Consider the following 19,814-nt stretch of genomic DNA (forward strand, 5'->3'; position numbering starts at 1 on the left):
ACACACATTCAGCAATGAAAGCTTTATTCCAGCCTTGTCCTGCTCCTACATCTTTAGCTGCCTCAGTAAAATGGGGCTGATGTCCCCCTATGCACCTGCAACAGGAACTAGACTCTGGCTCAGTTATCTGCAGAGAGGTAACACCATTTATACATTCTTTTCTTGACAAACTTGGAACAAAAGCTCCTGTCTCTCCAGACAACACTGTACCAGCATACTACACTGAATCTGAGGAGATCATTTCTCAGCTTCTCCTGTTCATATAGTAACAGTTCATATATTTCTTTTCTTTCCATACACTGAAAGAATGTATGAAAGTATGATTCTATACATTGGAGCTCAAAGCATTCATATGAGATGTACCGATCTATGCTTCCTCCAGAGAATGAAATGAATGAACATGGGTCTTACACTTTGCAGCATCATCCTAAATGCTGGTAGAAATGCAGATGATACAAAGGCAGGGCAGCATCCCTCCTTTGCAATTTGTTATGAGCCAGATGCACAGCATCTGCACACAACTTCACAAGAAGCTAGTCTGTAAACTGGAACCAAATCAACAGAAGAATTTTGGAATATGTTAACAGCATATTTAACTAAATAAATTGTTGTTTGTAAATGGCTACTTAAGCATCACTTACATAATGTTTTTAACTAATGTCAGCATTGCAATAAAAATTCTGATATATTTTCATTACATATTGTTTTGATTTCGTCTTCTTTACTGAACTGCATATTCTGCAAAAAAACTGTGGGCTTTATTCCCTGGGGCTGCAGTGGGAATACATTAAAACAACTTTAATGAAAGTCATCAGGTAGGTAATAAAAATATTGCCATATAGCTATATTTTATATTATCATTACTAGTGTAACAAAATATAGTGCACTGTAGGTTATTTCTTTACTCTATGAGTATTTTCTTCGAATTGACTTAAGAATATGTTAATTATCTGTATCTGCAAATCACTTAACAAGCCTAGTCATCTAGTGCCAATTTCACCTCATCATAATCTACAGTTGCAATCTCCATTGGTTCTGTTCTGAAGTTTTATTAACATGCTATACTAGTGGGTCCTTCTGTATGGGAATAATTTTATAGAATCTTCTACTCTGCTTATTTTAAGCAAAACTCTAGATGTACTATTACTCAAGCAAGATCACAAAGAGAATACTAGCTGCAATAATACTTAGCAGGTGATACTCTACTTTTAGCTATAAATCAAAGTATCATATTACTGTTTAAACAAATCTAATAGAGTTATTAAACCTGGCGAAACACTATAAACACTTAAATGTACCAGATGAATAAGAAGAAAAAAAAATAGTCAGTCAATGCTACATCAACTACGTTTATGTTCAATTAAATATGTTTAAATATCACAAAGTCACTATCAAGGCTTTTTTTCCATGACTGTTTGAAGGAGGTTTCTTTGTTTTTTGTATCTTCTTATCTGCATTTAGAATATGACAGTTTTGCTCCCTCTTCTGGTTAAATGCTTGAAACATGTTAGAAATGAGTATGATCCAGCTGGCCTACTGGTCTATTATGAATAGGCACATTTTGAATAGCTCAGGTCAGCAGCTCATCCCTTTGGTTAAGAACTGCAGGTTTGTGTTGGCAGAACTGCTATATGCAGAAAAAGGTAGAAAAAAGCTTAGGATAAAGATGGAGAGACTACAAAAAGATACCACCAATGTTTCTGCAGATCCCTGAGGCACATGTAGTAGGAGACTGGGAATTCAGTCTCCTAGACAGGCACTGCTACCTGCTTGTTCTGCTTGTATTCCTTTTCCCCAGCATGCACGCTTGGCCTGCTGAGGAGCAGGCACTGGGCTAGACGGACTTTTTGTCAGACCTGGTATAGCTATCCTCATGTTGTTAAGAAAACTAAACAGAAAGACAAGTCAGAATATTTCCAGAATCCAGTGATCAATGAATTTAGCAACTATTTAAATAAGGCAAATTACAAGTAATGGCCAACATATATGTAGAAAAAAAGGAAAGCTGCTCTGCATCTCTTTTGCACAGTCTTTCTTCAGTTTGCTTTCTCAGTCCCAAGGCAGTGTGTGCACGCTCCATGAATGTACGCCAATGCAAAAAGCCTGCAAATTCACCCTGCAGAATGCAGGAAAAAAACTTTAACATGGTGCAGATTTTATTTTTTTCTGCACTTATATGCACACAAGCATGTGCACCTGTAAGACATATAATGTAGATGTGGAATTCATGTATGAAACATCTTCATACAAATTCTGAAATGTAACAATGATTCATATAAAGAATTTTTAGATATCTGGAGTGAAATGATTACCTCTTTGGCATGTTTCTTAGATATACCTGATAAATATTTTTCTGGTTGATTTTTTTTTCTGTTGATTTGTGCACTATTTTTTATGCTCCCTAGAATATTAAGACTTTAATGTAGGTCTCGTCAGGGCCTTGAGCACACTTCACCCACTAAGACCGTAGCAGCTGGCACCTCAGCCGGCCTCCGAGCCCTTCAGGAAAGAGCTGGGAGAAGCCTAAGCCTCCCCTTCCCTTCGCTGTGGGCTGCGGGACAAGGCCCTGCCTCGTGCCCCCCTTGGCGCCTGCTCTGGTTCCTGGCCGAGCTGCAGCCCTGGCTGTGCCCGCACAGTCATCATGTAATGTGCCAAAGTGGTTGCATGAGCTCATTCAAAGCAACGTCAAGCATGATAGCACCTCTTGTCACCTACAGAATCATAGAATCATAAAATCAGTAAGGTTGGAAGGGACCTCTGGAGATCATCTAGTCCAACCTCCCTGCTAAAGCAGGGTCACCTACAGCATGTCAGACAGGGTTGCATCCAGGCAGGCCTTCAGTATCTTCAGAGAAGGAGACTCCACAACCCCTCTGGGCAACCTGGTCCAGTGCTCCGTCACTCTCACAGGGAAGAAATCCCCCCTCACGGTCAGGCGGAACTTCCTGTGCTTCAATTTCTGCCCATTGCCTCTTGTCCTGTCACATGGGACAACTGAAAAGAGTTTGTCCCCGTCCCCTTGACACCCTCCCTTCAGGTACTTGTACACATTGATCAGATCCCCCCTCAGTCTTCTCTTCCCCAGGCTGAAGAGGCCCAACTCTCGCAGCCGTTCCTCATAGGGCAGGTGCTCGAGCACTCTGATCATCTTTGTAGCCCTCTGCTGGACTCTCTCCAGTAGCTCCATGTCTCTCTTGTACTAGGGAGCCCAGAACTGGACACAGTACTCGAGGTGAGGCCTCACCAGGGCTGAGCAGAGAGGCAGGATCACCTCCCTCCACCTGCTGCCAACACTCTTCCTAATGCAACCCAGGAGACCATTGGCCTTCCCAAAAGGGCACATTGCTGGCTCATGGTCAACTTATTGTTCACCAGCACTTGCAGGTCCTTCTCTGCAGAGCTGCTCTCCAGAAGGTCAGCCCCAGCTTGTACTGGTGCCTACAGTTATTTTTCCCTAGGTGCAGGACCCTGCACTTGCCCTTGAACCTCAGGAGGTTTCTCTCCACCCAGCTCTCCAGCCTGACCAGATCTCTCTGTATGGCAGCACAGCCCTCAGGTGTGTCAGCCACTCCTCCCAGCTTGGTATCATCAGCAAACAGAGTGCTAAGGAGGCACTCTGTCCCCTCATCCAGGTCACTGATGAATAGGTTCAACAGGATGGGGCCCAGTACTGAGCCCTGGGGGACACCACTAGCCACAGGCCTCCAACTAGACTCCACGCCACTGATGACGACCCTCTGAGCTCTGACTTTCAGCCACTTCTCAATCCAGCTCACTGTCCACTCATCTAACCCACACTTCCTGAGCTTACCTAGGAGGATGTTACAGGAGACAGTGTCAAAGGCCTTGCTGAAGACAAGGTACAAAATGTCCACTGCTCTCCCCTCATCTCCCCAGCCAGTCATTCCATCATAGAAGGCCATCAGATTGGTTAAGCAGGATTTTTCCCCTTAGTGAATCCATGCTGGCTACTCCTGACCACCTTCTTTTCCTCCATATGCCTGGATGAAATCCATCCAGAATGAGTTGTTCCATCACCTTTGCAGGGATGGAGGTGAGGCTGGCTGGCCTACAGTTGCCTGGGTCCTCCTTCTTGCCCCTTTTGAAGGCTGGAGTGACACTGGCTTTCTTCCAGTCCTCAGGCACCTCTCCAGTTCTCCAGAACCTTTCAAAGATGATGGAGAGCGACCTGGCAACAACATCCACCAGCTCCCTCAGTACCCGTGGCTGCATCCCATTTGGGCCCATGGATTTGTGGATGTCTAGCCTGCCCAGAAGGTCTCTAATCCTTTCCTCCTCAACCAAAGGAAAGTCTTCCCTTCTCTGGACTTTCTCCCTCACGTCCAGGCTCTGGGCTTCCTGGGGGCTGCCCTTAGCAGTGAAGACTGAAGCAAGGAAGACATTCAGTAATTCTGCCTTCTCTGTATCCCTTGTCACCAGGGCCCCCGCCCCATTCAGTAGCCGGCCCACATTTTCCCTAGTCCTCCTCTTGCTGCTGATGTATTTGAAGAAGCCCTTCCTGTTGTCCTTAACATTCCTTGCCAGACTCAATTCCAGCTGGGCCTTAGCCTTCCTCGCCGCATCTCTACATACTCTGGCTGCATTCCTATAATTCTCCCAAGTAGCCTGTCCCCTCTTCCACATTCTGTGTAATTTTTTTCTGCTGTCTGAATTTGGCCAAGAGCTCCTTGCTCACCCATGCAGGTCTCCTGCCCCTTTTGCTGCACTTCTTACTCATAGGGATGCACCGCTCTTGAGCTTGGAGGAAGTGATGCTTGAATACTAGCCAGTTTGATGTTTGAATACTATAATGCACAGCTGCCTAGTTCAGAATAGTCACCTAGATTAAAGTGCTGGTACTTCCCTATATAAAGGAGTATTCGTTCAGCAAATCACCAAATATTTCTTGAATTTCAGAAAGATAATTGATTAGTGCATGGCCAGGCATACCACAGAAAAGCTCTGCCAGCAAGTGCAGGTGTTCTGCCCTCTCTAAGTGCAGTCAAGATCGAAGTTTATGGTACAATTCTAAAATGCTAAAAAATTAATCAGTCAGAAAAAATGATTCTGAAAACCAGCCACTAGTTTTAAAAACTAACACAAACCAATAAAATGCAATAAATGCTTAGAGACAGATGAAAAAAAAAGCAGATTTGTTTCTTCAGAAAGCTTTAGGTACTTCAGAATATCTGTTCCTTCTAACTAACTAATAACCTGTACATTTTCTTATTACTCAAATTTACCTTCAAATGCTGTCCATAACAAAACTATGGACATTATTCTCTTATTACTTCTCTTATTCTCTTATTATTTAAGAAATGTTGGCTTTGTAATTATACTTTAAAAGAGACAAACTCCATCTGGCTAGTGGACAAAACAACATCACATTGTGATGTACCCATTTCAGAATGCTACAAATTTTTTCAGTCAAATTTGAAGCTACTAGGGGTAAATTAACAGTTAGCTTCTTTCTCATCTATCCTATTTCCAGGTAGTTTTAGAGCTAAATCCATAAAACAGTTACTTATAAGGAATTTCAGCTGCATATAGGTTCCTCAGTCTGGACAATTTGTATCTTATAGGTGTTTTATATCTGCTTTGGGTTTTTTGTTTGTTTTGCGTCACCATTTTCTCAGAATGAAGGATTACAACGATGTGCCTACCTACAAGTAGAGCAGTCTCAATGTATTACTTAAACTTAACTTTGCTCCAATTAGAATTTAATTAAAACCTAGTATTGCTCTCCCTAAGTACTCATAGCATCTGTAAATACGTTGGGTATTCTCACAGCTCACAAAAAATACACATTTAGTCTAACTCTTCATTTAAAACTCTGAAGCTGCTGTGGTCTCTTCGCAAAGTCTAGATCCACTGAGTCAGAGGAAAAGTGAGCACAAACAAAATTTGTGGCCTCCTGTTTAGTAGTTCAGGCATCCAAAGCACAAGCTGCATTTCCCATAATCCCAGTCTTAGATGGAAGATGCTTCGCTCAGCCAGCAGGCTAACGGGTCCTTCTGGCATGACAACTACATCCTCGTTTTTCAGAAAAGTGTATGTATATTTCTGGAGGTGAGTTAAGCAGACTCACTTTGGATCACTCCTTTGACTAGGGTCCCTTTATTCTGAAAAGCTGTATGTCAGTCTAAATTCTTTAGACTGCATCTGACCTGTGCAGCAAGTCTGGGATACAGCGTATGTTCCATTCCAGTGCTCCAGTCATCCAGTCTGTTTGATTCTGTGACTGGGATTTCCTGATTCAGTAAAAACAGAAAAACTATCCTATTTATTCTAAATAGGCCTCATGATTACAAGTAAACTACATCTTCAGTAATACAGGTAAGTGTAAAAAAATATTTTTGATTCCAAGTAAGACTTTAAAACCATAGATAAAAACATTTTTAAGTACAAGAAGTAAAACAATACATTAAAATTGAACATACACGAAGGTACTAATTTTGAACTAATAGAACACAGCAATGCACACACATGCAACAAATAATAAGTAAATAATTCTCAAACACCCACAATTCACTAGAAATATCATCAACTTGCCTTTTCTCCCATTAATAGGTGGGGTTTGATGTTTTTCCTCATTATCTTTATGACGTTAAAAACAGACAATGGTGATTAACAATTGGAACTAGTACTATGGTGAACAACTTAACCATAGCACACACAAATACTTCACAAACTATGTAAGCACAATTGCATGCACTATGCTTGCACTATCACAAAACACACACAATGAACAGTACACACAAATGGACAGCACACAAAATCAAAACAAAAGCAAGAAAAATTTAAGCTGCACTACAACGAAAAACAGGAAGGTCAAGGTCTAAAAGGACATTTTGGATGCTTAAGTGCAAACTAGAATTCCAAAAATATCCAGCTTTGCAGCTGTCAAATCTCCTTGTTCAAACATTACTTCTTGTTCATCATTGACATTCGGAGGGAGCCCTCAACTTCCCCAGGCACTTAACTCCTGCATAACTCTCAGGAGACCTAGAAACTAGACTAAGTGTGATATAAGTCCTCTGAGCAACATAATTTGCCACATATGTTTGGCGCATGCATAACATACATCAAACAGATCTGACTTCTCCTAAAATACAATTGATCCACTGGAGATAGAGAAATTCCTAGCATCCTTGTTTCCCTACTCCTGGGTGACTACTATAGCCTCCAGATCTCTGAACAATTAATGAGCCCACCCACACTAAATCTTCACTTTAAGAAAAGAATAGTGATCCACATTTTCTTCTGCTGAAGAACAACAACAGCAGGGCCCAGGGCACAGGATTGCAAATAGGCTGTGATTCAGGCACCCTTACTTTTAAGGAGGGGTGAGATTTTGTTCATAATTCAGGCTTACATAATAACATTTCCTAACAGCTAGTCCTAGAGGAGTTCTTGCTCAGTATTTTGGTTTTCATAGACCACCCTTCTAGAGCACTAAATTCTCTCCATGTAACTGCAACAGTAACCTCAGCTTATTACCCTTGTCTGGGCTTCAATCCATAGGCCTTCAGGTAGGAACAGCAGCACTTAATTTTAGACATTTAACTTTAGTATTGGATCTAGCCCTAAATATTTAAACCCAGAAAAGTACAGCTGTGCTGCTCTTCCACATCCACCATAGTTGATATAATGTCAAAGACAATTATCAGCAGAGATACTACTTGTGAGAAAAGATTTTACTTCAAGAGCTAATAGAATTTGACCTACTAACTGCGAACATTTATGTTTTTATTATTCTTCCTTTGAGAAAGAAACTTAAGGGCAAGAAAAAATGATGGTTGAAGAAGTCTTTAAATTTCTGCAGGTCTTTGAAAATACAGGAAGTGTGTTTTCTGAAATTAGAATGTAAACTATATTTTAATCACTTGGTATTTGAGACAGTTTAAAAAAAGGTTTTTTACTTGTTTGATTTAAAAGGAAAAAATGGGTATCTCTAGATCTTCATCTATCAGTTCTCATCACACTAGCTTCATTTTTCTACCAACTGAAGTTTCTTTCAAGTAGGATAAGTGACATTATGCAAAATACTCCAAGTACTTCAATGCAGTGCACTTTCCTACTCTTTTTGCTCAGCAGCACTTGCGTGCCTACACAAACTGGGGATGAAAAAGTGTCATGACACAATAATGTTAACTTTCTTGCTTGTCAAAAGTACCAATGAGAAAGAAGAAGGTACTATGCTGAAGGGGTATTAATTCAGTCAGAAGGCTGAAACTTGACCATAGACAGACTAGAATACTTTCATAGAACAAGGTATCTATAAAAAAAAGAGTTAAGTGATTTGTGCAGATTGGTAATCTATTCTGTGTTGAATTTCTTTGTCTTGTTCTTAAATGAAATATTTGTCTAGCTTTTGATTTGTAATATATTTACAAGCTGGCTGGCAAAGCTTCCCTACATGTTCAGGGGGAAATATTTCTAAAGGAGATAAGCACTTGTGGTGAGACAGACCTGCCTCGACCTCTGACTCCTGAACTCCCGCATGCTTGTTTTCTTCATCTCCTGCTGCATTTGTATAAGGAAATATAAGAAAGGAAAAAAAAAAGACAAAAACATGCATGCTTTATTACAACCTGATCAAATAAAAGACAAACATCAAACAAAAAACATTCACAATAGCATACAAACGCTCCATCTGTAGCATAAATTACTCTGTGAGTGAATCACAGATTAAATAAATACTTGTGTTATTAATAACTCCTGTTTATTCCAGTGAAATCTTTCTACAAGTAATGATGATCCTTAATATTCCTGTTTGCCAATTTATCACAAATTACTGAAGCATTGGAAATCAGACAGTAAGTACTAAAGCAGAAAAAGCAGAGATATATTCACAGGTAACTGGTTTAAAAGCATCCTCTGCTTGGTGTGCTTTAGTTCTTCTGGAACTGTAAGTTCAAGTCTCCATTAACAAAGAGCATATTTAAAAGTGTGTTTAAATCATTAATCATTTCTAATATGGGGACAAAATGTAATTTCTACCTGGATTTCAAAACAATTAGAAAAGATACACACTTCCCCATCAGGAACTACAATCAGAAAGGACCTGAGCCCTAGAGCATATCTAAATGTTAGTGAACCCTGAAACAGTTGGAAACAGCAGTGAAGAAATATACTTATTTTGTCTAAGTAATAAAGAAAGAACTTGAACTTTCTTTTGTGGTAAAACTCATCTAATGCCCTGATAACAACAGTAATAATATAAAAGAGTGCTAACTTGAATATCTTGTTGTACCATAAGTCTAATTTCATCTAAATGACAGTTACTACTTGAATGTTGTTTTGATGTGATACCATACAGTACAGTTTTTAAAGGTTCAGATGTTATTTATTGTCAACACTTTTTGTGTTCTCTATTTCCAGATTTCTTCTGGTTCTTGTGCAACTTGTGCACAAGAACTCATTACTTGTGCAACTAAATAGTTCACTGAATTCTTTGACTTTGGGGTTAGTTAGCATGCAATCATAATTTGGAAATTTCTTGTTCTATTGGGTTATTGTTACCAAGCAGAGAGATTTAGGTAATAATTAATGTCAATGCAATGGAAACTAACTTCTAAACAGGTTTCTGCTCTTTATCTATGACAAAATAAAAAAATTTAAATTCTAATTGAAAATTTATTTTTGTACATTGTAAAATAATTAGTAGGGACAACTTCTATACAGTCAGCCTTATCTCACACACACACAAAAAAATCATGTAGGAGAGGCATGCCAAAGACTTAAAAAGAAGAATTTAATTCCACTAGAATTAAACTAGAATGTTTATGGCATGACAATACCCTAAAACAGAAATAAAGAGTGGCTGTCATGAGCACAGCGGTATGGCTCTTTGCTCATTTTTCTTTGTGCTTTTTGTAGACCTAGACAGGAAAGTTAAGATCTTAAACTGGCATGTAAGAGAGATTCAATTCCTCCTTCTGTCAGTCCAAGATAAAAGTACAAATCGTTGCTTCACACCTTTCAAGAAAGCATCTTAGCCCTGTATTATAGGTAACATTTTCTCAAGGTTTTCGATGGACACTGTACTGCTGCAGATAAAATATTTAATAGCCCTTAGAACAAGTACAGACTGAACTCTTCAACCTCTCAGGATAGTGATCTAAGCATCCACAACTAAAATCTAAAGGTGTATTTTTGCAAATATCTAATAGAAATAAAAAAACTAAGGTGATTTCATGCATTTTTCCAAAGGCAACCTAGTAGCCAATGTTAACTAAGCCATTCTCTTTACTTTGTTGTCAAGTGCACAAAATCAGGAGTTATCCTGTGCAAGAGCAAAAGTATCTAAGACTGCATAGTCACTACCACAGTAACATACACACAAAAAGTGGGTGCAGAGTAATATATCTTCAGTTTTTATTTTACTGCTTGACTAAGTCATCAAGTTCCTTGCCAAGCTCACGTTAGTCCAAGTTCCTATCCTATATGATATATGTGATCAATCACATTCTACAGAACAAACTACCTGTAAGCTGTAACTTTTTACAAACACATTACAGGATTTTTAAACCTGTTAAATCACAGTTGCCAGAATATGACAGAATTATGGTCAATGTGAATACTGGTTCTCTACAGTTGCATTATAATAGTATTCTTCTATACCCCATCAAAAGATTATAAAGGACTGAAAAAGATAATAAAATTCCTTCTCAATTTGCAAAATTATGTTTCATTTAACACAAATTATACTGCGGATGACACAAAAACCCTTAAAATAGATAGCATTTCTTTCTGTCTCCAAGAGTAATTTTATTTTCCCAATCATCAGAGTATCTCGGTAACTCATGTTCCTTACTGCATAAAGTGTGTCAACAATACAATTGACAATATATTGTCATTTTCATCTGACAGACTTGTAATTGTATCTGAGATATATAAAGCCTGGAGTTATGGCTGATAGCTATCCCTGATCAAAGTTAGTCAGCAATCCCCTGTTAATTCCATTTGTAGATAATTTTATTCTAGAATAACAGCATCCATACCTGAAATTAAGAGGGGACAGTTAATCAGCATTAACATCAGCTTTAACACTCTCTAAAATACTTGCCCAAGATACAAGAATATGACAAGACCATGTAATTAAAGTCTGTATCATTGAGCATAAATAGAAGGGCAAATCCTGACAGAGCTCTACTATTTGTTAAATTTCTGAATACTTCATTTTCACACCTTAAAATTTTATTACAGTAGTTTTTTCTGATATAATTTCCAGTTTTTCAGCTGATCGGCCTTTTTTTTTTTTTTTTTTTTTTTTTTTTTCCCAGGGAGGAGCTATATTTAAGAGGAAAGGAAAAACTCAATCTATCTCAGAAAATAATACTTACTTCTTTCATTACAATTAATTAACAGCAAATTGAAAGGGTTAACACTGAATACTGTCAATATCTCTTCATGGTGTTCTGTTTTCATTAGCAGCAGCAGTCAGTCACTGAGCTTACTTTTCTATCAAGGCCAGCAAGAATAAAGAAATATATTATAGCCACACATAAGGGAAAACAATCTTGTTAACCCTTAAGAGCTATAAATATTCCAGTATTCAGTTATTGTTGATAGTGCTCATTAAATAGAACATGTAAAAGGTGCATTTCCATTCCAATGCAAAAAACAAGTTCCACTTAATACTACTGTTTTTCTACAAATGTTAACTTTAAGCAAAACGTCTCTAGATCTAGCATAACCTGAAAACATACAAAACAAAGTAAAGGTTAAAAAAGCATATTTTGGCATCTCAAAAGTTAAAATCTGGTAGAAACCTTTAGTGATCCGAAATGACTTTTTAAAACAAGATTTAAAAGTATTTTAGCATGAAAACATAATAATTTAACAATATTTAAAAACAAAACCAAACCCCCCTATATTCTTATGTTATATTCTGACTAGGTAATATAACTCTATGTGTTTTAGAGATAGCCAGTCTCTCTCTTAAAAAGGCTAAATCAGACACTGGAAGCAACAGAGCTGTGGAAGCTAAGGAAGTACCCAACATTTGATGAGCATAAAAGGTTTGAAGTGTGACATAGCTAATGATACAAGGATGTTCTCCAGTTGACTATGTTGGACACTGACAAGTATACAGGTCGATGCAGTACTGTTACTAACAGTTCTTTATGGCTACCCACAGCCAAATTTCTTTAAAACAAACATATCTACATTCTTTTGAAATAGATTATTCTGGAACAACCTACATACCCTAGAGCAAAAACCTGCAACCACGTAACACAGTTCACTAAATTAAATCTACCTCAAACCAAGGCCTTTTAATTCTGATCCTAATGCAGAGAGCAGTTACTCAGAGGTTTTTTTCCCCGTAGGTTCTTTCCCTTCCAGTTCTATTCCCACAGCATAAACACGGCACATACTGCATTGCACTAAGTGCTGCAGTAGAAAAAAAAATCTCCCCAGTTGCAAATCAATCCTTTATTTCTACTTTAGTCCCAGCATTTCTATTACTTGTTAAAAAATGCAATGCAGTTCCAACCCTGCAACAAAGATATATTGTTTAAATTTATAAAGATCAAATGCAAATACTGTAAGAACTATAAACATAGTCGGGTGGGTTTCTCCTTTCACAAAACTGAGATGACTTCTAACTCCTTTTTGTCTGTAATGTATCTACAATTAACTCTTTTCTTCAGTAGCATTTTAACTTCATCTAGTCAATATTAAAACATTTTATTTCAAAATTCAGAAAACTTAACCTTCAGAATATGTTCCCATGGAATAGCAAATCCTATTTCTCATTTTCAGTTAAAGATATGTTTCAGTAACGACATAAAAGACTACTCACTTGGGAAAATAATGTTTTCCAATATCGCCATACATGCTTCCTTTGTATTGTGACAATTCTTGATTATCGTCAAAACATACAGTAACACATAACAATGCACTGGAACGACTATCAAGTTTTCAGGTTTATTTCCTCCTTTATTTTCTTTATTATTATTATTTATATTGACTATAGTCAATGTTTTTGATTCTACTAATTTCAGCGTTGCTATCACCAGCACTTCATTCACTTACAATTTTTTTTGCAAATGCAATTATTTGCAGTAAAAAATAACTATTAATCGCAATTAGTTTCTCTCACTGACAAAAGTTAAATAATCTCTTCCTTGTGTAGAGTGTTACTTCTTTAAAGAAAATAGTTCACTACCCTAAAGAAGAATACCAAAAGCCTTAAAATAGAATTACATGGTTTGAATAGAATATGAGCTCTTAATTCATGACAGAAATTTATGTAGCATGTATGAAAGCCTGTAAAGCATGTGTTATGTTTTTTTCAATTACAGTATTCAACACCTTTATTTGAACAAAATGTAACATAAAGTGTGTCTAGGCATTGTAGCTTCAGTCTCTGATGATCCTTTGATTGTATATTAAAACTTTAGTATCTATCGATTTCACATTTTTCTGTAACCCAGATTTGTCAAATGACTACTCTTAGACAAAGGTACAATAAAACAGTACTCAGTCTTTGAATAAAAATGTTTACAGCTTCTCAAGTCCCACAAGTACTTACCAGAGGAAACAATTCTAACGTTCCTATAAAAATAATTATTTTCAATGTATTTATTATATTTTTCTATGATGAACTTATGATGTAAATAAGACTGCTGGTCTCTCTAATCAAACGCAGTAAAAAATATGCAGTATGTCACAATTGCTGCCCCAGAGAGCTCACAGTCTAAACAGATATACTAAGCAAAGAGTAGGGAAAACTGATAAAACATGAAAGCATATATAACAATGAGAGCAAACATCATGTGATCAGATGCAATTAGTTCCTGGCACAGCTGGGTTTTAATTCATATAAGCATTTCACAACATATAAGACAACGGAGAAATGTATACACTAGGGTGATGATCTGAGAAAATAAGAGTTTTCATGAAATTTTGATTCCAAAATGGAAATAAACACCATAAACATTGTAAATACTATAAAAAAAAAATCTGATGGGATAGATACAAATTTTACTACATATAGACCCTCAGCAGTATAACCAAGGACTGCAATTGATATCTTACGGCTTGCTATGAAGCAACTTAAATAGTTTTAACTGTATAAGGGGATATAATTTTAAGCAAAAGTACTATCACTTTTTCAAAATGCTTTCTTGATTCAAACAATTTTTGCTCCTATATCACTTAAAAATTACCTACTGATTCAGCAACTGCTTTAGGTAACCATATAACATTATACATGTAATATTGTAAAAAAAAAATGATTCTGATTAAATGTATGGTAGTTAACACTAACCATGTCAAGTAGCCTGAAGTGCTTAAATTTAAATATGTTCTTAAAGTGCTAATCCTGAAAAGAGCAACGTAAATATTTAGGGATGTACACAGGTTAACTGGCTTCAATGGAACTTGAAATACTTCTTCGCTGCAGTGTACGTTTTTGGTGTTTAAAGATGAGTACCTGCCTAGGTACTTTGCCAATGATGATAATATTTAGATAATATTATTTTTTCTCTATTTTTTAATGTAGAACCCTGTACAATTTATGAGACACAGACCTGAATATAAAAAAAGACTAACTAGTATATCACAGTAATTCAGGCTAAGTCTATGCAATCAAGCAACATCAATTGCAGTTGGGTTTATTTTTGCCTATATGCCTCTCAAAAAGGCTTTCAGGTGAAAAACAAACCCTCCTTTATGTACAGACCTTCAAAAGGTTCTATCTCCTTGTCTCCATTGTCTAGGGAAAGTAACAAAACAAAAACAAAAAAGGGAACCAAAGCACAGGGGTTAAAAACAACAGAAGTTTTATAAAAGATACAATATACATGTTCAGAAGGATTTAAAAAAAAAAAAAGGAGTGTATATGGCCATTTAGACTGATTTTGCACAACGCATCTAGATACCAGAAGTAGAAGAGTGATTTGTTTCCATTCTTGTTTCTAAACATTTTGTAAAATATTTCCACCGACCAGTGCTTTTATGAAACATTGAAAATAACCACATTTACAGGATCATGAATCATGAAATATCTTGTTGCCTTTTTGTATTTTAAAGACTATTACCTCTTTTCTTGTTCTTCCTGTTTCAAGGTGCAGAGGTTTTATCTTACTACTCTGTGGTACACAGCGTATGAGCCCACAAGTGATCAACTGTGCTAATAACTTTCAGAAGAGCCAGAGTTCTATCACTAAACAACATACAAAAGCTCATTTCCTGTGCCTGTTGAAGTCAATGACAAAACACCTATTGACTTCAAAAGGAACAGGATCGTGCTAACAGTCTGATTTGGTTCATATTTATTGTATTATTAATGATTACTGTACTGCTGATGATTCATTTCAATCACGATCATTGTAGATGTTAAAACATACTAGAAGAAAATACAGTACAGAATACAAAACTACTATCAACTCCTATTTCTATGCACAAAAGCTCAAGAGCTTCAAGCTACAACACCAGAAGAAACATAATAATCTTCACGAGCTATTCTGAAATGTGATTAAGCAAAAAAACATACACTTACTTCTCTCCAACGTTCCTTTTGGTGGGAGCTGTGGTAACTGCCTCCCCCTTCGCCCTACTACTGGAGTACTTGATGGACTTGTTTGAACAGATCCGGTCCGAGGATGTGACCTATGAGACACATATCGAAACAAACCATAGCCATTAAATGACAAATTCATCCTTAAACACCTGAAAGATCTGGTAAAATTTCTAAGAAGATTTAGGTCACTTGGGACCCTTGCAGTCCCATAGCAAAACTATTATCTCTTTTCAGAAAAAGACCTGGTCAAAAAGAGAAATCTCCCTCAAGCAAAAATAAGGCTAAGGACCCATAGGCTACATGTTTGCACAGACAAGTCAAAAAATCTATTGTGTGTATATTGTGTGTACACATGGATATAATACCAACATAGACGTAAAATTATGTACAGGCCAAATTCTAGGATCTTTACTCAGTTTATATTTAATTAAACTTCCACTGAGTGGCAACGAGATTATACGGATCTGACTAAACAAAATAAAGTAACAAACTGAGAGAGGGCACTGGGATCTGATTCTTGATGTTAACAACTCCCACTTTCAGAAAGCAGAAGAGTGTATTCTGTAGTCCTAAAACAAGGAGAGGCTTTACTGAGTATCAGCTAGACCAAATGTACTCATCTTGTTATGTTATTGTAGTATAGTTATTTAAGCTAAGAGTAGTTTATAGAAATCTGCAAGTGTCAATCAGTAAAGACACAGAATTGTACTCAAACAGGAACGATACAGACTATGGCACAGTAAAATGAACTCTGAGGAAATGGTGGTTAAAATGGTAGTTAATACACAAAGTTGGTTCAATCCATTTAAAGAAACTTTTTTTAAAAAAATAGTTTCGTTTGATGTTTTTATGATGGTTGTTCCTTAAGCGATGTCTGATGAAAACAAACAAGTTCTTATTCTGTAAGAGAAGAATGTGATAGTTATGAGGTGCTTTATGCGGGAAACCCATCCAGGATTCCTGATAAATGAGAAATCACAAACAAATGTTGTTAAATACTGTTAGTAAACAAATTATAATGGCAGCCACACCATTATATCCACAGTAGAATATAAATAGTGTGTTGGCACTGAGGAGGTTAGTATCTATTGCTACTAGTGATCAGCTAAGGATGACCGGCAATACCAATTAGCTATTGGGAAAATAAAATGGTGAGCTGGGAGAGGGGCAGAAGGGGATTAGTCCGCTTGATTTGTCTGGTTCACCTCGGTAAGGCAGGTGAAGGAGGGGCAGATCTTCCCGTCATTAATGAAGGCATCGACCTGATGAGGTTTGAGTCAGGACGCTCTGTGGATCGGGAGCGGGAGTTGGTCCGCTCTAGCACAGCACGTTGCTCTGTTGATCTGGATCTTTGATATGGCTGTCTATCTGCTGCTTCACAATTCCTGTAATGTTAGTCAAAAAGCAGCTCAGTTGACCTTTGACTTTTCTGTTACTTATAAAATATGCTGCACGATATTTGTTTGGAGAAAATCACTTTGTTATGTACATTATTTTGGTAGATTTTCTGAGTTCGCTTCTTGATAACATACAGTGTTTTTTAAAAGATGTATGCTTTAGCTTGATCAAAACTCTTGATAAATGGGCTGAAATGTTTCCAATGTCTCAGTAATGACTATCCATGCAATAGTCTGTTTCCTGACAATATATGGGTAAAAACATTGTTATTTTGTTAATTTATACATCCATCTTGGAGGAAAAGATAGCTGACATAATACTAACTCTCATTAAAGCTAAGAATTTTTTTTTTAATTGTGCGTTTTCATTGCACATTTTTACTCAGGATTCAGGAGTAGATTTTTTACAGAGTCTATTATCTTTAGACATAGCTCTCCTGAACAAGTGTTCATAGGGATAAACTCCACAGCAAGTACCATCAAGCTCAGATACTGCCAGATGTTATAATTACCATATATCAATGTTAACTACATTATTAGACACATGATGTTCACCAAAACGTACGCTGGGCTCTAGTAATGGATTCATATGCAGTACTCAGACTGCAGAAGTTCCACCAACTACATAGTTTGGTTTGTAATTAAAAAAAAAAATCTTCTCAGCTGTAAGAACAGTGCCAAAATTATAGTTGGGAAAAGTCAGCTTTAGAGAAGCAAAGGGGAGAAAGTGAACCAAATAGAAGTAAACTTCTGGATCAACCAATCTGGTCTTCTACTATCACAGGTGATTAATCATGCCATTACTTTCAGAAACTAAGCGCCACCTGTCATCAAAATATAATTGGTTTGTTTGCAAGGTGTAAAATTTGCTAATCCTAGAATTTATAAATTTATAGTAACCTCAGAAGAAAAATCTATACCTTAGTGGAGCTACTTATTAAATTTCCACTCCTTCCAGCTCTGAGGAACTGAATTGCTGTAGAATATAAATGGTGAACACAGACCCTTTAGGTCTTTTTCTTGAGCTAAATTGTGCATTTTACAATGAGCCAGTTAACATGAGGACTAACTGAATGATTTCAGTATTACATAAAGCCAAATTTTAATTAGTATCAAAAGAGACGTAATACAGCCTTATTATGAAGAGTATTACGTTACTAATAGCACTGTATTTCTAGAAGACGATACTGAGACGGAGTAAAGGGCTGCTAACTTAGCTGAAGGGGCTGATAAAGCATTCATTAAAATGAATGTCTCTTCATGCTTTCCATGAGGTAGTAATTGGATTCCTAGAGAATTAGAAGGAACTCCCACAGACAAGTTCAGAATAATGCCATTCACCAGGAACCTACATCTAAAGCTCCTAACAAGCAAACACACCACAGCAAGACACGTAATGGTAATTATAAGCTGAAGCACTAAAGATCTGAGGAAAGTACAATGAGCCTGGCACAAAACCACAACAGAATTACCTCACATCTTCTTCTGTCTCTACCAGTTCTGTTTCTGAATGGGAAGCTTCATCAGCAAAAACATCCACTGTCTCGCTTCTTTTACATTTGTGGGTAAACAAAGAAACATAACCTTAGCTTTGAAATGGATGTTGCTTAGCTTAGATAACCATTTAAGAGGGGCTTCAGTGCTACAGAAGGTGAGAAAGGAGTCGACCATCTACATGGTGTTTAAAAATAATTTTCTTTGGCTATGAAAATAAATTCTCAGAAAAACAATTCCTAAATTAAGCAAAATTGCGAAAGAGAATATGTTTAAGGTCCAGACTAAGTCAACCCCCATCCTGTGCACCCATATGTGTAAGAACACTGATGAGCCAATAGAGACTTTCTTTCTTCTTTTGCTCTCCTGCACACAGAGAGCTATATTACTACTACTTATTTCAAAGAGTTGGCAAGTTGCTGGTGCACACTGCAGCAGGGGGTGAGGCAGGAACTGGGCAACATGGCAAGAGGTGCAATTCCTTTTTCTAGGTATCCTTCTCTCCCAGCAGCAGGTAGGACATTAGGAGGATCAGGTGAGCAGCAACCACACAATTCATGCAGAAACTTTATGAGATGTTAAGCCTCTCTCCTGTATTACTTCTAAGGCCTCATTCTCCTTATCAGTTATGTAGAAAGTATTTTTAGGAAACTATGGACCTGATCCATTGCATGCTTCGGAAGACAGAAAGGCACTTTTATTGTGGCCAATATTAATGGCTTGGTATGCATGTTCTGCTGAGCATGGAGCCACTATACCTAACCATTCTGTTAAGAAATAAATGTTGCAGAAATTTTATATTCAACAGTTAATGTAACATACATATATATATCTACTGTTGGTGAAAAAATAAATAGGAGGTCCTAAAAGTGAAGGAAAACATGGATTTTGGCAGTGAAGCTTTTGCTTTTTGACCAAGCTTTGGCACCGCTGTTGCTTTTGTAAATGGAAGGATTTAATTAAAATGTGAGGTGAAACTGAGTTGTTACCCTAAAGTTATGGATTACATGCTGCAACCCTCTCGTACCCATAATAAAAAATGGAGTGTTAGGGAAGTATAGTACAGCCTTCCACTTAAAAGCATCACTGTGTGTTTTTAGTTATACCAATTCACAGAACAATTCAAGAGATGGATTTAGGGTGTGGAGGGAACTAGCCATATTCTTTGTCCTCACATATTCCTTTTCTTTTTCTACAGGAGATGCATGTGCTGTAAGACCCAGGTCTTCAGAGATGAATTGTCCCCTTTTTATAGAAAAAATACCACTCCAATAACCTGCTTGGACAATGAACCTACCTACCACAACACACAGCTACACATCAATGTCACAATGTCCAGCCATAAGTGTGGAAGGTGGAATTTTAAAAACATATCAATGAACTGAAAA

The 19,814-nt window shown here is 37.2% G+C and overlaps 1 protein-coding gene across 39 annotated transcripts in view; it reads right to left on the reverse strand.

Annotated features, from left to right (window-relative positions):
• Positions 1–19,814, reverse strand: part of RIMS2 (regulating synaptic membrane exocytosis 2) — a 459,058-nt gene that overhangs the window by 117,621 nt on the left and 321,623 nt on the right. For 22 of the 39 annotated variants that reach the window (XM_062568269.1, XM_062568279.1, XM_062568268.1 and 19 more), the window contains 2 exons: positions 16,741–16,920; positions 15,515–15,624 (listed from right to left, as the gene is read on the reverse strand). In XM_062568269.1, the coding sequence (XP_062424253.1) occupies positions 15,515–15,624; positions 16,741–16,920 (290 nt within the window). Of the gene's footprint in view, positions 1–6,552; positions 6,598–8,472; positions 8,527–14,695; positions 14,729–15,514; positions 15,625–16,740; positions 16,921–18,404; positions 18,483–19,814 lie in introns of all 39 variants that reach the window. The other 17 variants (XM_062568275.1, XM_062568287.1, XM_062568266.1 and 14 more) reach the window with 5 other exon arrangements.

This window comes from Rhea pennata, chromosome 2 (genome assembly GCF_028389875.1).
Source record: "Rhea pennata isolate bPtePen1 chromosome 2, bPtePen1.pri, whole genome shotgun sequence".
Classification (NCBI taxonomy): domain Eukaryota; kingdom Metazoa; phylum Chordata; class Aves; order Rheiformes; family Rheidae; genus Rhea; species Rhea pennata.